The sequence below is a fragment of the Martes martes genome (genome assembly GCF_963455335.1).
Source record: "Martes martes genome assembly, chromosome: 16".
Classification (NCBI taxonomy): domain Eukaryota; kingdom Metazoa; phylum Chordata; class Mammalia; order Carnivora; family Mustelidae; genus Martes; species Martes martes.
In genome coordinates, this window is record NC_137904.1 from 61,410,163 (window position 1) to 61,424,672 (window position 14,510).

The window sequence follows — 14,510 nt, forward strand, 5'->3', positions numbered from 1 at the left end:
CAGTCAAAGCAGTGTTCTTATCTTTAGCGGAAGCTCGACAGGAAAGCTTGAGTTATTTGTAGTGGTAATAAACTGGAGAGGAGGTGCATGTGTACGAACGGAGGAGTGATTGAATGGGACAGGATAACAGTCACACCACGGTATCTTACAGAGCCATTAGAAATAAGAGATTGGAGCGATCAGTTGGGGGCCGGGGGAGGAGAGAGTCACATACATGTATTGAAGGAGAAAAGCAAGATGCAAAAAATTTGTATAATACGATCCCACTTTTACAAAACAGACCAGATTAAATGCTTTGTAAAAATGTATAGGTCTATATGTTTCCATACAGACCTGAGCACAAAGAAAGACCTGGAAAGGTGTGAACGGGGTGGTTAACATGGGTTATCTGGAAGGGCGGTGAGGGAGCAGGGGCTTTGCTGTAGGTGTGGAGGGAGGAAGAACCTGTGAGGGGACTCCAAGGAAGTGAGAAACAAAAATGCAGAGTATACTGAAAAAAAAAAAAATACAGGGTTACCTTTACACATGTATGTGCAGTCATGTATTTAAATGTAGTTTCAAGGGGGTGCCTGGGTGGCTCAGTGGGTTAAGCCTCTGCCTTCAGCTCAGGTCATGATCTCAGGGTCCCGGGATCGAGCCCCGCATCGGGCTCCCTGCTCAGCGGGGAGCCTGCTTCCCCCTCTCTCTGCCTGCCTCTCTGCCTGCTTATGATCTTTCTGTCAAGTGAATAAATAAAATCTTTAAAAAAAAATGTAGTTTTAAAAAGAAAAAGTTTAGGGACGCCTGGGTGGCTCAGTTGGTTAAGCAGCTGCCTTCAGCTCAGGTTATGATCCCAGCGTCCTGGGATCGAGTCCCACATCGGGCTCCTTGCTCGGCAGGGAGCCTGCTTCTCCCTCTGCCTCCATCTGCCAGTGCTCGCTCTCTCTCTCTTTCTCTGACAAATAAATAAAATCTTTAAAAAAAAAAAAAGAAAAAGTTTAAGAATAAAATTCCCCTAACCTGGCCCTCCCTTATCTTTATACTCCTTGCAGCTCACCTTGTGAGTCTGCTTCATAGAGACTCCACGGAAAAAAAGTACTGACCAACCCCTCTACAGTTGGCCCTTGAACAACAGGTGTCTCAACTTTAAGGCCCCACTTACACATGGGCTCTTGTCCATAAACACAAGACAGTGCCATAAATAGATCTTTGTCTTCCTTATGATTTTCTTAACATTTTGTTTTCTCTAGTTTACTTTGCTACAATAATACAGTATGTAATATATATAACATACAAACGTGTTGTGTCTTGATGTGATCAGTAAAGCAGACTGTTAATAGTCAGTTTTGGGGGAGTTAAAAGTTGTACGTAGATTTCTGACTGCTTGGGGAGTCAGTATCCCTAACCTCCAGCATGTTTAAGTGTCATCTGTTGGGTTGATACATATTAGGTTTTTTTTCTCCTCCAGTGGGTCAAGAAACTTCCCAAATCTAAGTGCGGTGTGTGTGTGTGTGTGTGTTTTAGTAATCTCCATTTCCGGTGTGGGGCTCAAACCCACCGCCCCAAGATCAAGAGTGGCATGCTCTTCCAGCTGAGCCAGCCAAGTGTCCCTCCAAAGCTGTTTCTAATCTTCTCACTCGCCCTGCAAGATAGATAAAATCTTACTAAGTATTACTAGATCATTTCAGGGAATAAGGTGTCCCTTGGAAAAAAAGGATGCTTTCTTTTTAAAGTAAAAATGCGATTCGATGTTAATTTTTAAGAAATTATTGGTGAGATGGCAGAAACTGTACTGGAGGTAGAAGGAGTTATGTCAATTGGGGGAAAGTAGATAAAATTGTATTAAAGAGTATACATCTGAATTGTGCTTTGTCCTGTAAACATGAGCTCAGGCAGGCAAGGCTTAAGAGAGCTAAGGGCCATATAGTCTCTTTATTTACGGCATTTTATTTTACTGTATAGTAAACCCTTGACTGTACTGCTGGGGGAGTAGCAGCTCTAATTGTCAGAGAAATAGAATTAAGCAGTCAGTTTTATTTCACCTTCAGTTGAATACCTTTTATTTATTTATTTTGGGGGATAATTTTTTTCTTTTTTTTTTTTTAATTTAAATTCAATTAGCCAACACACAGTACATCCATCATTAGTTTTTGCAGTTAGTTTTTGCAGCTTTTAAAGATGCACCTGTACTTTTCTATTTTGTTAAGTTTACTCTCTGAGGATAATTTAAGGCTTTCATCGTACCGTAGATTAAGAAAGTGTAACAGTAGAGGAGGGCAGTCACTGCTTGGTTTTTATTCATGTGCTTTCTCCCAAGATGTGTGGCGGCAGTATGATGGTTTTAGCCCCGCTGCATGTACACGGCCCGGCACCCACAGGCTTGCCTGTGCCTTCAGACCCTGTTTAAATGCAGATTTCCTGGTGTCCCTGCACTGTTGAACATGAAAGTGTCATCTGAAATAACAAATGATCACCATTTTCCAAACTTGATAAACGTACTGAATGAACTTCTTTAAAAGCAGTGTTCTCAGCCTTGGCGAAACATCAGAGCCATCCGGAAGCTTTAAAAACTGCCGGTCTCTGCGTTCCACTCCCAGAGATTGCAGGGAATGGAGTGGCAGCCCTGGCTTCGGAAGGTTTTAAAACTTCGCAGGTATTTCTGATGAACAGCCAAGACTGAGAACCACTGTTTTAAAGGAATAATATTCTCTAAGTAGCCCCCTCCCCCCCCACCATGTTGCTTTAAATTATGTTCATTATGGTAGTGTTTATGTACAAACTGACAGCAGGTTGAAATTCCTTATGTATGTAGTTGGTGTTTTTTTTTAAGATTTTATTTATTTATTTGACAGAGAGAGAGATCACAAGTAGGCAGAGAGAGAGAGAGGAGGAAGCAGGCTCCCCGCTGAGCAGAGAGCCCGGTGCGGAGCTCGATCCCGGGACCCTGAGATCATGACCTGAGCCGAAGGCAGAGGCTTAACCCACTGAGCCACCCAGGCGCCCTTTTATGTATATAGTTATATATAAAACCCATTAATGAATGAAAAAACCCTCAAAATCAGTAAATTCAAAACAACATTCGTGTATATATGGATGTAATTTTCCTGAGGCTTTTGTGCATGCTTTTCTTTCTGTCTAGTCTGGTAAATTCTCTTTGCCACCTGGATCAGTCTGGGCCCAGGCAGGAGATAAAAGCACACAGTATTGTAAACAGGGAAAGTTTCTGATGAAGAAGAGTTAAGCTGTGATAACAAAGTCACTGCAGAAACCGTATGGGACCTAGTGCTGAGGGAGAGTCGCTAAGGAAGGCTGGGGTTCAGACTCGCTGAAGAAGGGGGAGTTGCAGCCCACCAAGTGGCAGAGCAGCTCCGTGATTCGCCCAAGTCGACGAGTCTGCAGTTGCCGGGCAGCGACAGGACTGGCTCCGGAAAGCCACAGCCATTAGCAGGTCCCAGGGCCGGCCGCACAGGCAGCGGGGGTCTGGGGGGTAACCTTCCTGGCGGCAAACTGCAGCTGGTGGCCGCCCGTGTGCTGAGCAGGTAGGAGTGTCATCAGCGCAGCAGGAGACACGGAGCCCACCGGGTCCCAGATGGGAGGGCCCTGTCCTCAGCAGGACCACAGGATACGAGTGTCGGGGCAGGGCGAGCGGCTGGAAGCCTGGAGCACACAGTGTCTGTTGAAAGGGTGGCGGGCCGATGGTTCTAGTCTGAGCCGCAAGGTTGCTGAGGGACCACCCTTTCTGGCCCATGGCTGGGGTCATCACTAGTGTCCTCACAGCTACATGCTCAGTCGTGCTCCCTGGGAAGGAAGAACTACTTAAAGGAACTGCCCGTTTACTGCAGAGCGCGTGTTGAAGGTTGCCTTTGGAGTTGCCCAACAGTAAATTGGCATCTGACCTGCCACCCCGTGCCAGCCAAATGCTTTTGCGGTGTTTAAGGCCCAGCTTACAGGCTGCCTGACCCTTCCAAGTGGTGTTACCCTGTGCTGTGCTCCCATGTATCCTTATAGTAGCTCACCATGCTGTGTAGGAATCTTTGTTTAAAAACTAATTGCTCTTGGGGTGCCTGAATGGGTCAGTTGGTTAAGCGTCGGACTCTTGATTTCAGCCCAGGTCATGAGATCTAGCCCCACGTTAGGCTACACCCTGAGTGTGAATTCTGCTTAAGATTCTCTCTTTCCCTCTCCCCCCACCCCAAAGCTCTCTCTTTCTCTAAAAAAAACCCAAATAAAATTAATTGCTCTTTGGGACACCTGGGTGGCTCAGTCCTTTAAGTGTCGCACTCTTGATCTCAGCTCAAGTCTTGATCTCAGGCTGAGTTCGAGCCCTGTGTTGGACTCCACACTGGCCATGGAGCCTACTTGAAGAAAAATTGCTCTTTCAAAAAATACCGTGTAGGAATCTTAAAAAATAATTGCTTTCTCTTGGCAAGGATGCCCATTCCCACTGTTGGTGGGAATGCAAACTAGTGCATCCACTCTGGAAGACAGTGTGGGGGGTCCCCTAAAAGGAACTGCCGTCCAGCAATTGCGCTACTAGGTAATGACTCAAATACCAATTTGCAGGGTTACATGAACCCTGATGTTCACAGCAGCATTATTAGCAGTAGCCGAACTATGGGAAGAGCCCAAATGCCCATCGATTAATGAATGAATAAAGAAGTTGTGGTGTGCATGTGATGCACGCGCACACACACACACACACACGAAACACACAATGGAATATTACCCATCAAAAAAGGATGAAATCTTGCCATTTGCAACGACGTGGATGGAGCTAGAGAGTATTATGCTGAGCGAAATAAGTCAGAGAAAGAAAAATCCCTTATGATTTCATTCATGTGGAATTTAAAAAACAGATGAACATGGGTGGGGAGGAAGAGAGACAAACCAAGAAACAGACTCTAGACTATAGAGAACAAACTGAGGGTTGCTGGAGGGGAGGTGGGCAGGGGGTGGGTTAAATGTGTGTTGGGGATTAAAAGAGGGCACTGGCTGTGATGAGCACCAGATTTTGTATGTAAGTGCTGAACCACTAAATCATACACCTAAAATTAATATTATACAGTGTGTTAACTAACTGGAATTTAGATTAAAACTTGGGGGAAAATCTAAAAAAAAAATTTTGTTTTTTCAAGCAAATGTATAATTACAGTATGCTTGAGAATCACTTCCAAAGATTCTGATCTGGTTGGGATAGGGTGGAACCCAGTAATCTGCATTTTTGGTAGGTAGTCTGGAGGATGCTGAGGATGTGGCTTCTGAGACGACAATGAGATGTGGGTCTGGGGCTGTACTGTAGGAACAATGTCTTACTCCGTTTTGTACCTTTATTGCCTGACGCGCTCCTGGCTAGAAGCATGGTGTTCGGCACCTGGGCGGAATGAGCGACTCTGGAAGCACTAACGCGGTCGGGGGGCCCTGAGAAATGGGTGGCCCAGAGAGGTGCCTCATGTTTCCCGCACCTTCTCAGAGTGCCTTTCCACCTTCTGTCCACGAAACTCAGCCTGACCTAAAACTCCCTGCAGCTAATGTTTTGTTGTTTCATCTAAAATGGACATTATACCAATGCCACCTTTCTTTGTTTCATAGGGAGAAAGAACAAGAAACACAAAAAGAGGAACGTTTGATGGAAGAAAAGAAAAAGAAAAAGCAGGAAGAAAAGAAAAAGAAGGAAGGTGCTCAGAAAAAGGTTTGGCCAGCGTTCCTCCTTCACTGTCGGTGACACACTGTGTGTGTCTCATTTGCGTTGTCACGGGCATTATGTTAGAGTTCCATTTTATGACCTCAGAAAATCAATATGTTAAATCTATAATTAGCAAAAAATAGATGTGCTAGTGAAATAAACACAGAGTGACAGCCACAGAATGTCTTTCTTAAGGAACCTAGAAATAGTAGAGCTGAGTTTTAAGGCGGTCTGATTTTCGTTGTTGGTGATAAAGAATGTTCGTACTATTCCCCTTACTGTGAACTGTCCAGAACAACCGTGTCTTGAGAAATGAAATGAAAAGGGCCATGTAACTGATTTTATTAGGAAAGCTAGAAATAATTTTTGCAGGTTTGGCAAATGTTCTCTTATAAATCCTATCAGTAAATATTAAAAATTAAAAGGCTTTCTGTAAATCTTATCATCTCACTCGAATCTTACTGCATTTACTATACCGAGTTAGGCTGTTTGTTATTGGTCTTGCCTAGTTTAGATGTACGTTTTAATTTAAACTGTACCTTTTGGCCTGTGTTAAAATACAGACTTCTGATGAGCTACCAGATAGGTTTTTTTTTGCCTTTAGGTCAGTATTTGCATATAATAGCATGTAGACTGTGTGTTTTCCCACTAATAAATTTTAATAAATTGGGCAAAAACTTGTTTTTAAAATTTCCAGTATTAAATTCTGCTTATAAAATTTCATAGATGTGCACATTCTACACATTATTATTCCTAAAGAGTTTCTGATTTTTTTTTTCAGGCTGCTGATCAAAAAACCAAAGGTAAGTTTATTTTATTTGGGGGTGGTGGTACATTTTATGGCAGCACCACACTCTTTATGATGAAGATGACTTTTAATTGATAGTTAAAAACAAAGAATCTAAAAAACAAAAACAAAAACAAAAAAAACCCCCAAAGAATCTAACTCTGGCTTTGAATCTTTTGAATCTTCTTTTTATCCCTGTGTATTTCTTTTTTTTTCTTTTTTTTAATTTGCCAGAGAGAGAGAGTACACACAAGCAGGCAGAGAGGCAGGCAGAGGCAGCGAGAGAAGCAGGCTCCCTGCTGAGCAAGGAGCCCGATGCGAGACTCGATCCCAGGACACTGGGATCATGACCCGAGCCGAAGGCAGCGGCTCAACCAACTGAGCCACCCAGGCGTCCTATCCCTGTGTATTTCTGCATTTATCACTGGTTTCACCTCCGTATTTCATTGGCATTTGTTCAATCTAAAATGCCTAAGGAATGTTGTGTTCGCTTTCTGAACAATGCTTTTTACTTTTCCTTTGGTTTGCTTTCCACCAAACAAGGACTAAACTGATAAAGGTGATCCGATTTGAATAAGAACAGCCCAAAGATACTGCACTTTTTTAAAGATTTTATTTATTTATTTGACAGAGAGAAATCACAAGTAGGCAGAGAGGCAGGCAAAGAGAGAGGGAGAAGCAGGCTGCCCGCTGAACAGAGAGCCCGATACGGGGGCTTGATCCCAGGACCCTGAGATCATGACCTGAGCCGAAGGCAGAGGCTTAACCCACTGAGCCACCCAGGTGCCCCCAAAGATACTGCATTTTTTTGAAACTTCCAGTTTCTCTCTGCCCGACTGTATAACAAAAAGAGGTATAGATTCTTTCTGTATTCCCTCTTTGCTAATTGATATGTAGAAGATTGCTTTTTTCTTTTCTTCTTTTTTATTTTCTAAGTTGAGACTTTACTTGTTAGTATCTTAGCGGGTATTGGAAACACACGTAGTTCCCCCAGTAACAGAGGCATCCCTGGGGTTTGCTGGAGAAGGGGCACAGCGGAGTCTGCACTGGGAGCCTCTTCACCCTGTGCTCGCCCTGGTCCCGGGCTATGCAGTGAAAGAGGGACGTGTGTGCATGAGCCGCTTCCGCCCGCTCCGTTGAGTTTGGGGCCAGTTACTTCATTTGTCCAAGCCTCAAGGATCTCCTGCTGAAAGTGAGAAAGCTGGTGAGTGAGTGGCTCCCACCTCATAAAGCTCCTGTGAAGATTAAATTAGATCAAGTATGAAAAGGGCTCAGTGCCCAGCACATAGTTGGCGCTCAGGAAGAGTGAGCTAGAACTAATTGTTAGGATGGTAGAGATTCTGTTGAACGCATGGACACAATTGTACGCGCAGGCAAGAGTGCTACAAAGACTTATCCGCTTGCTGTCTCAAGCGGCACCACTGGTATTGGTAGTAATTGGTAGTAATGTTGGTACCACTATCATTAGTAGTGTACCACTACTAATACTCTACTTTTGTTTGGCATCTTAGAGTTTCCAAAGTGAAGTTTATATACATGACTTCATTCAGACTTCATAACTAAGCAGGGCAGGTGGTAGATAGAGACTGACACACGGTTAAGGGGCTTGAGCCAGGCCTCTGACCTCCGTGCGGTGGGCCTCCGGGCACCGGCACCAGGGTCACGGTAAGATGGGATTTCGTGTAAAGTAAATATCGTAACGCAGCCCAGTTCCCAGAAAGGAGTTTGTCTCTCACTCTCAGAAGCAGTATGAATGTATAGCACACTTTTCCAGAAGGCCCGGAGGGTTGTGGTACATAGTTGTATTAGCAGTATGATCTTGAATAAGAAAGAATGGTTTCTTCCACTTGTCATTTAAAACTACAGGATTGTTGTTCTGAGTCATTTCTTTTCTTTCTTTTTTTTTTTTTTTTCAAACATTCTGAGAAGTTTTTATAACCTGATTCAATACCAGCCATATTCTGTTGTCATTTTCAATGTTTTCTCTTCATGGAGTAACAAATTGCTTATGGTCGTATAATGATCCTGCCACACTACACAGAATTATTGTTTCACGTTAGAGTTCTGATGAGCATTTCCTTGCTTACTCCAAAGTCTGCCGGTGTTTCCTCTTCTCCTTTTATCGTCTCTAAATTACTGCTCCTTTGGGTCTAATTTGTCATCAACTGTTCTAACTGTAACTAGCCTTAGCGCACATAATAATAATGATTATTAATGTCTCCTAAACAGAAAAAAAAGCTTTTTAAATTATAGATAATCTAACAGTGCTGCTAGGTAATTCATTAATGAATATTAGCAGTATCAAGGTTTAAATTTTTCTTAGATGCTCCGTTATTACTCGTTCGAATCAAAATTTATTCCCTGCAGGGAGCTGGTTCTGAATTTCTGACCGGACATGTACGTTGGACAGCACGGGCTGGGCCTGCTGCTCCCCCTCATTAACACTTCCCCATCCCCTGCCCCTCAAAGAGCTGCAGTGAGCAATTTGAAAGCTTTGTATGAGCCTTTCCACAAACAAAATAGTTTCTTATAATTTCTGCTAAACGTTGTCTTTGCTTTATCAGTGACTCAAGAAGGAGGTAGCTGAGCACAATTACTTGTTATGCCTTTAGTGATATTCCAGATGCCCTCACAGTCGGGGGAAAGCAGTCAGATGTAATCTTACCTATAGATTGAATTTCTGCCGTGGAGGACCGGTATCTGAGTGGTGGGCCCTGTATAATGGGTTTTGCTTAGGTAATCAGTAATCTCTCCTTTACTGTGGGCACTGCCCTTGATTTGGGCACAGATAATAGTAGCTTTATATGTGACGTGATGACTTTGTGAGCCTAAATTTTCCATATTGTGTTCTGGGTTTTTTATGGATTTAATTTTTTCTAAGGATTAATTATAATACCCATAAATGTGAAGTAATTTAATTCATTGGTTTTGGCCACATTTTCGAAAGTTCATAAAATAGAAAGATAAGTTTTCATACAAAAAGCTCAAAGTTAATTATATCATGTATGAAAGCGAGTATCTTTATGACCCCACATGTCTCGAACTCCGTATGATTAATGCTTTATGATTTTGAGTCATATACTTTTATAAATTTATACATTATGATTAGTCTCCTAATCTCGCTTGAAAGGACTATAATTTAAGTTTTGCAGTTGGGTATTAACTTTGCCGTGAATTCAATTTGTAATGCTAATTTTAAGAAAATCTTTATGTGCTTTTGTTAATGTAAATCAGTTCTTTCAGGCCTTAGGTTGAGCGATAAAGGTTCTGGGGTCGGGGATTGTTTGCTCTGCTCTGTGTTCCTGTTAAGGCTCATTCTAAACATGGTTTTCTCAGTATGAATGAAGGTAAGCACTGAAGTTTAAAGGGTGCCTTCCTAGTTCCATAGTCAGATCTAGATACGAACAAATACGAGTGAGAGCCCTCATCTCTGCACTTGGCCGGTCGGGTGGCACTGCTGCGGAGTAGAGTCAGCTCTGTTTGCTTGACACGATACTCAGCAGTTAGGGCTGTAAGGCATCGCATCTGTGTTTTCCTGAATTACACTGTGTCATAGAATCGGCAGATTCCTTGAGTTTACGTGTATTCATATTCTCACCCACATAACCAAAACAAATAGGATTTTGAGTGTATGAGTTACCCTTAGAAGCAGTAGCTAAAAGTCTCATTAGTGTGCTTTGCACAGTGTATTTTATGAAATATGGCACTTTGCTGGCCTGTCTGCAAAATTAATAAAATCTTGAAGTTTGAAGGGTCCTTAGAGGTTCTCCAGTTCCTTCACTGGTTTGGAAATGAGATTCAGAGAGGTTAAACAATTTGCACAGATTTTGACAGCTGTACTTCATGGCAGAACTAGAACCCTCCTCCCCTTGCTGTCAGTTATAGCTTCGTCCTGCTGTCATATGAAGGAGACATCAGTATTGTTGATCCGTTATCACTACAGTCATTCATTTTAGGAAGTAACTTAGGATCTTTTCAAATAAGGCTGAAAGAAATTCCTGAGAGATTCGTTATGTGACGGATCTTTATGGGATATGGGATCTAGAGGATTTTAAATATTAGATGGCTTTCTTTAGCCATGTTGTTCTGTGTTTAAAGCAACTACTTAATTTTACTGTTAAACCCCTGACAGAAAGAAGATATAATACATGCATTAATATTTTTTCCATGGGAACAAAAGAAAGTATATTAAGATGTGGTATTTTTTCCCCTAACATATAGGCAACTTATAAGGACACAATTTTTGGGAAAAAAAAAAACAACAATTCAGCAGGTACATACATACAAAGTCTTCATCGAATTTTAGAAGGAAGGAAGTATAAATCCACTGGGGCAGGGAGGCGGCTCGGTGCTCCTGCTACAAGCCCTTTAACAGCATCTTCTTAAGGGCCCTTTCCTAAGTCTCGGATAAAGTGAAAGTCCACGTCTCTGTTTAGCTTAACTAAACTCTGACGTTAAATGTAGAAGCGGTCCCAAGTTTAGAGAACGTCACAGCTCTGAAGGAAGCCGACAGTTTGCTCTCTGAGCAATCATTTAACAGGCTACTTTCTTTGCTTTGCCTTTTTTTTTTTTTAAGGTTTTATTTATTTATTTGACAGAGATCACAAGTAGGCAGAGAGAGAGGAGGAAGCAGGCTCCCCGCTGAGCAGAGAGCCCGACTCGGGGCTCGATCCCAGGACCCTGGGATAGAGCCCGACTCGGGGCTCGATCCCAGGACCCTGGGATCATGACCTGAGCCGAAGGCAGAGGCTTAACCGGTTCACTGAGGCACCCAGGCGCCCCTTTGCTTTGCCTTTTAAACCGCTTTATTGAGTTAAACTGGCACGCGGTAAACTACGTGTATTTGAAGAGAGCGGTTGAGGAAGCCTCCGTATGTGCGCTCCTGCGAGACTGTCCACACGGCCCGGCAGGTCAGCGATCACACCTGGAAGTCTCCCTGCACGCCCGCCAACCCAGCCCTCCGCCCCCCAGCTTCATCGGTCTGGAGGCGAACACTGGCCGGCTCCCCGCCCCTGCACGAGGTTTTCTTTTCTAGATTCCGGTTAGACCAGCGGAACCACGCGGGGCGCGCTCCGGGCTTCTCTCGCTCGGAGTGACGTGTGTCCGCAGCTCCCTCCTCCTCACTGCCGAGCGGGGCTTCCACTCTTTGGGTATCGCAGTCTGTCCTTTCACCTGACCCTGGACGTCGGAGTTGTTTCTCGTTTTTAGCTTTTGTGAATAAAGTTTCCATGAGCTCTGGAATCCGAGTCTCCGTATGGATGTGCGCTTTGCCTTCGCTGTGGTAGACGTGTGGGGATGGAGTGGCTGCACCCGAGGGTAGATGTTTGACCTTCAGGAACCTGCGGAACATTTTCAGAGTGGTTCCCCAGTGCTCCATCCTTACCAGTACTTGGAAAGTTAGTCTTGATCATTGTAGCCATTCTGATGGGTGTGTGGCCATCTCGCGCTGTGCTTTTGATTTGCGTTTCTGTAATGTGATGGTGTGGAATGTTACTGGCATGTGCTTTTCTGCTGTGTATCTTTGTTGAATATTCAAATATTTTACTACTTTATGAAAGTTGAGTTACTTGCTTGCTTATTCCAGATTGGCTTCTAATACGCATTGACTCTAGAGTCAGGCAGAAAGACGCATCACTGCCCTTAGCTTCCTTCGTATCCCATCAGTTCCCGTTCTCTCCCTGTGCGCAGCTGTTTGTAAGATGGTCCTTTCAGAAAATCCACACTTTGAGTGGCAATCCCATTTTGTCTCACTTTCAACACACCTACTAAAGATTGCATTAATAAATGAGCTGTTAGTCACATTTTGCTATCTAGAGTTGTCAGGTTAGTTCATTAATTAAACAGTTAACAAATATCTATCAGATGGCAGAGATAAGTAACTTCCCTGTTCTCAAAGAGATGCATTAGTAGGGAGGGTTGGTTATATAAGCAAATGAATGCACTAAAATGTTCTGAGGGTTGTGATTTGTTTATCCCACATCTTCTACCTGAAAAGATTTAACTACATTCACTTGGTCATGTTTCTATTCACTGTTTATGTCCCTGTAAGAAAAAATGACCTGTTTTTAAAAAATAAGTGAGAAAACTGGGGGAAAGGCAGAAACTGCTTTAGAATGAAATGAATGCATGCTAGGGTTGGCCACTTTCCCAGTTGTCCCCAAGTTAGCCATGAAAATGAGACAAGGGGGAGTGCCTTATCCCAGCCATGCTGAACCCACCCACGAGGCCAGTAGAATGGAGTACTCTTTAACAGTCTGTCCTACCAAAAAAAGGGAGTTGAAGCTGGAGGTGTGGAGGGCAGCGAGACCAGCTCATACGGTCCGTCTTAGGACTTCAGATTCGACCTTTCAGACCAGAGGGAGCCACAGGAGATTCTAAGTGAGAGAGTGACTTCATGAGATTATCATGAGATATATTTTGGAAAGATCATGGAACATGCCAGATTGAAGACGAATCAGACAGTTGGAGAGGGAACTGGATGCAGCCAGTGCAGTTAGACCACTGCACACTTCACATTCTAGATGACAAGCTCCGTGGTGAGGGCGGACAGGAAGGGTCACGTGGTAGAGCCGGCAGAACTTGGAGACCAACCGGGTTACACATTTGATCCAGCAGATGCTTACCGAACACCTGTTTGCCTGGCACTGGTCACTGTGGGGAGAAAAAGATTAAACAGCAACAGATGCACTTCGCACCCTCCTGCACCCTCTTGCCGCTTCGAGTCTTACAGGGAATGGGCAGAAACCTCAGTCAGGACGCCGCATGTGTCGTCACTGATGGGGATGGCCACTGTGAAGGCAAAAGAACGTTGTCTAATGACAGCATAGAACAAAAGACCTGGAACCAGGCTGCAGTGAGCAAAGGCATCCCCAGGGATGCTGAATCCCGCGAGGTCTGACGGATGGAGAGAAGGCAGCTAGGCCAGGCAGAGTAGAGGACTCGCGGGCTTCCGCACTCGGAGGGGACAGCATTCACAAAGGCTGACTGGCCCATGTGGCGTTCTCCAGGAACTAAACAAAAAAAAAGCTGGCATAGATGGTGAGTTGTCAGCAAGGGGGAGAGTCGTGTCGGTGAGGCTAAGGTAGATGGGGACCCAGCGTGCACAGGGCATGTAGAGTTGGAATATTCCTTTTTTCCCCGCCTTTTTTTAAGATTTTATTTATTTGACAGAGCAAGAGAGCACAAGCAGGGGAGCAGCGGAGGGAGAAGGAGAAGCAGATGCCCGCTGAGCGGGGAGCCCGACGTAGGGCTTGATCCCAGGATCCTGGGACCATGACCGAGCTGAAGGCAGATGCTTAACCATCTGAGCCATCCAGGCGCGCCTGAAATATTCCTTTTAAAAATCAGATTGCAACATGGCTGATTTCCCTTCCCCTCCCCATCCCTCTTTGACTGAATGTTGGCATGGTCTGACTCGGGCTCCCTCTTGTGGCAGGCTCTAGGATCCCGTGCTTTGGAGGACAAACATCCCAGGATTATTGCTGGTCCACGATTTGTACATTTATTGAAGAAAACACACAGTCCTACCACACAGGGCAATATGCATGCTCTGAGAGAACACATTTCAGATGTGATTCCACTTTAAACTTCTGTGTTTCATGAGATTTAGAATTTGCTGTTTTTCAAGAGCTTGTTCCGTTACGGATGGTCGAGTGTGGAAAGAGACGAGGTCAGCCTGGAGGTGAGCAGGGTGAGAGGCTGTGCACTCGGGGGCTCTGTTCACCCTCCGTGTCTGTCCAGTGTGTTGCCTCATTCAGGGAGTATTTCTGGTTAACGTTCCATATGGAGAAGATGATAGAAAAGCCAATATGTATCCATGCTGTGTTTGTTACTTGCCTTTAACATACGCTGTTATCAGAAGTTTCTATTTTGGTCTTCTGAATCTGCCAGCTCTTGCTTAAAAGAACTTAGAAATATTTGCCTGTATGATAAATAGTACATTTTTTTAGAGTGGAAGAATCCAAGGACCAAAACAAAGTAATCTTCTAATAAAATGGTTCTTACTGTTAGTAGTCATTATTAAAGTAAATTTATTTTAACATTCATATTATCCAGTCTGAT

At 43.9% G+C, this 14,510-nt stretch overlaps 1 protein-coding gene across 4 annotated transcripts in view; it reads left to right on the forward strand.

Annotated features, from left to right (window-relative positions):
• The window catches only part of TNRC6C (trinucleotide repeat containing adaptor 6C), a 142,524-nt gene that overhangs the window by 42,860 nt on the left and 85,154 nt on the right, over positions 1-14,510 (forward strand). For 3 of the 4 annotated variants that reach the window (XR_013968157.1, XR_013968158.1, XM_080826380.1), the window contains exons 1-2: positions 3,189-5,668; positions 6,444-6,465. Coding sequence is in view for 2 of the 4 variants with exons in the window: in XM_080826380.1 (XP_080682506.1) it covers positions 5,405-5,668; positions 6,444-6,465 (286 nt within the window). In the remaining 2 variants the exon portion in view is untranslated. Of the gene's footprint in view, positions 1-3,188; positions 5,669-6,443; positions 6,466-14,510 lie in introns of those variants that run through there. The other variant, XM_080826379.1, reaches the window with a different exon arrangement.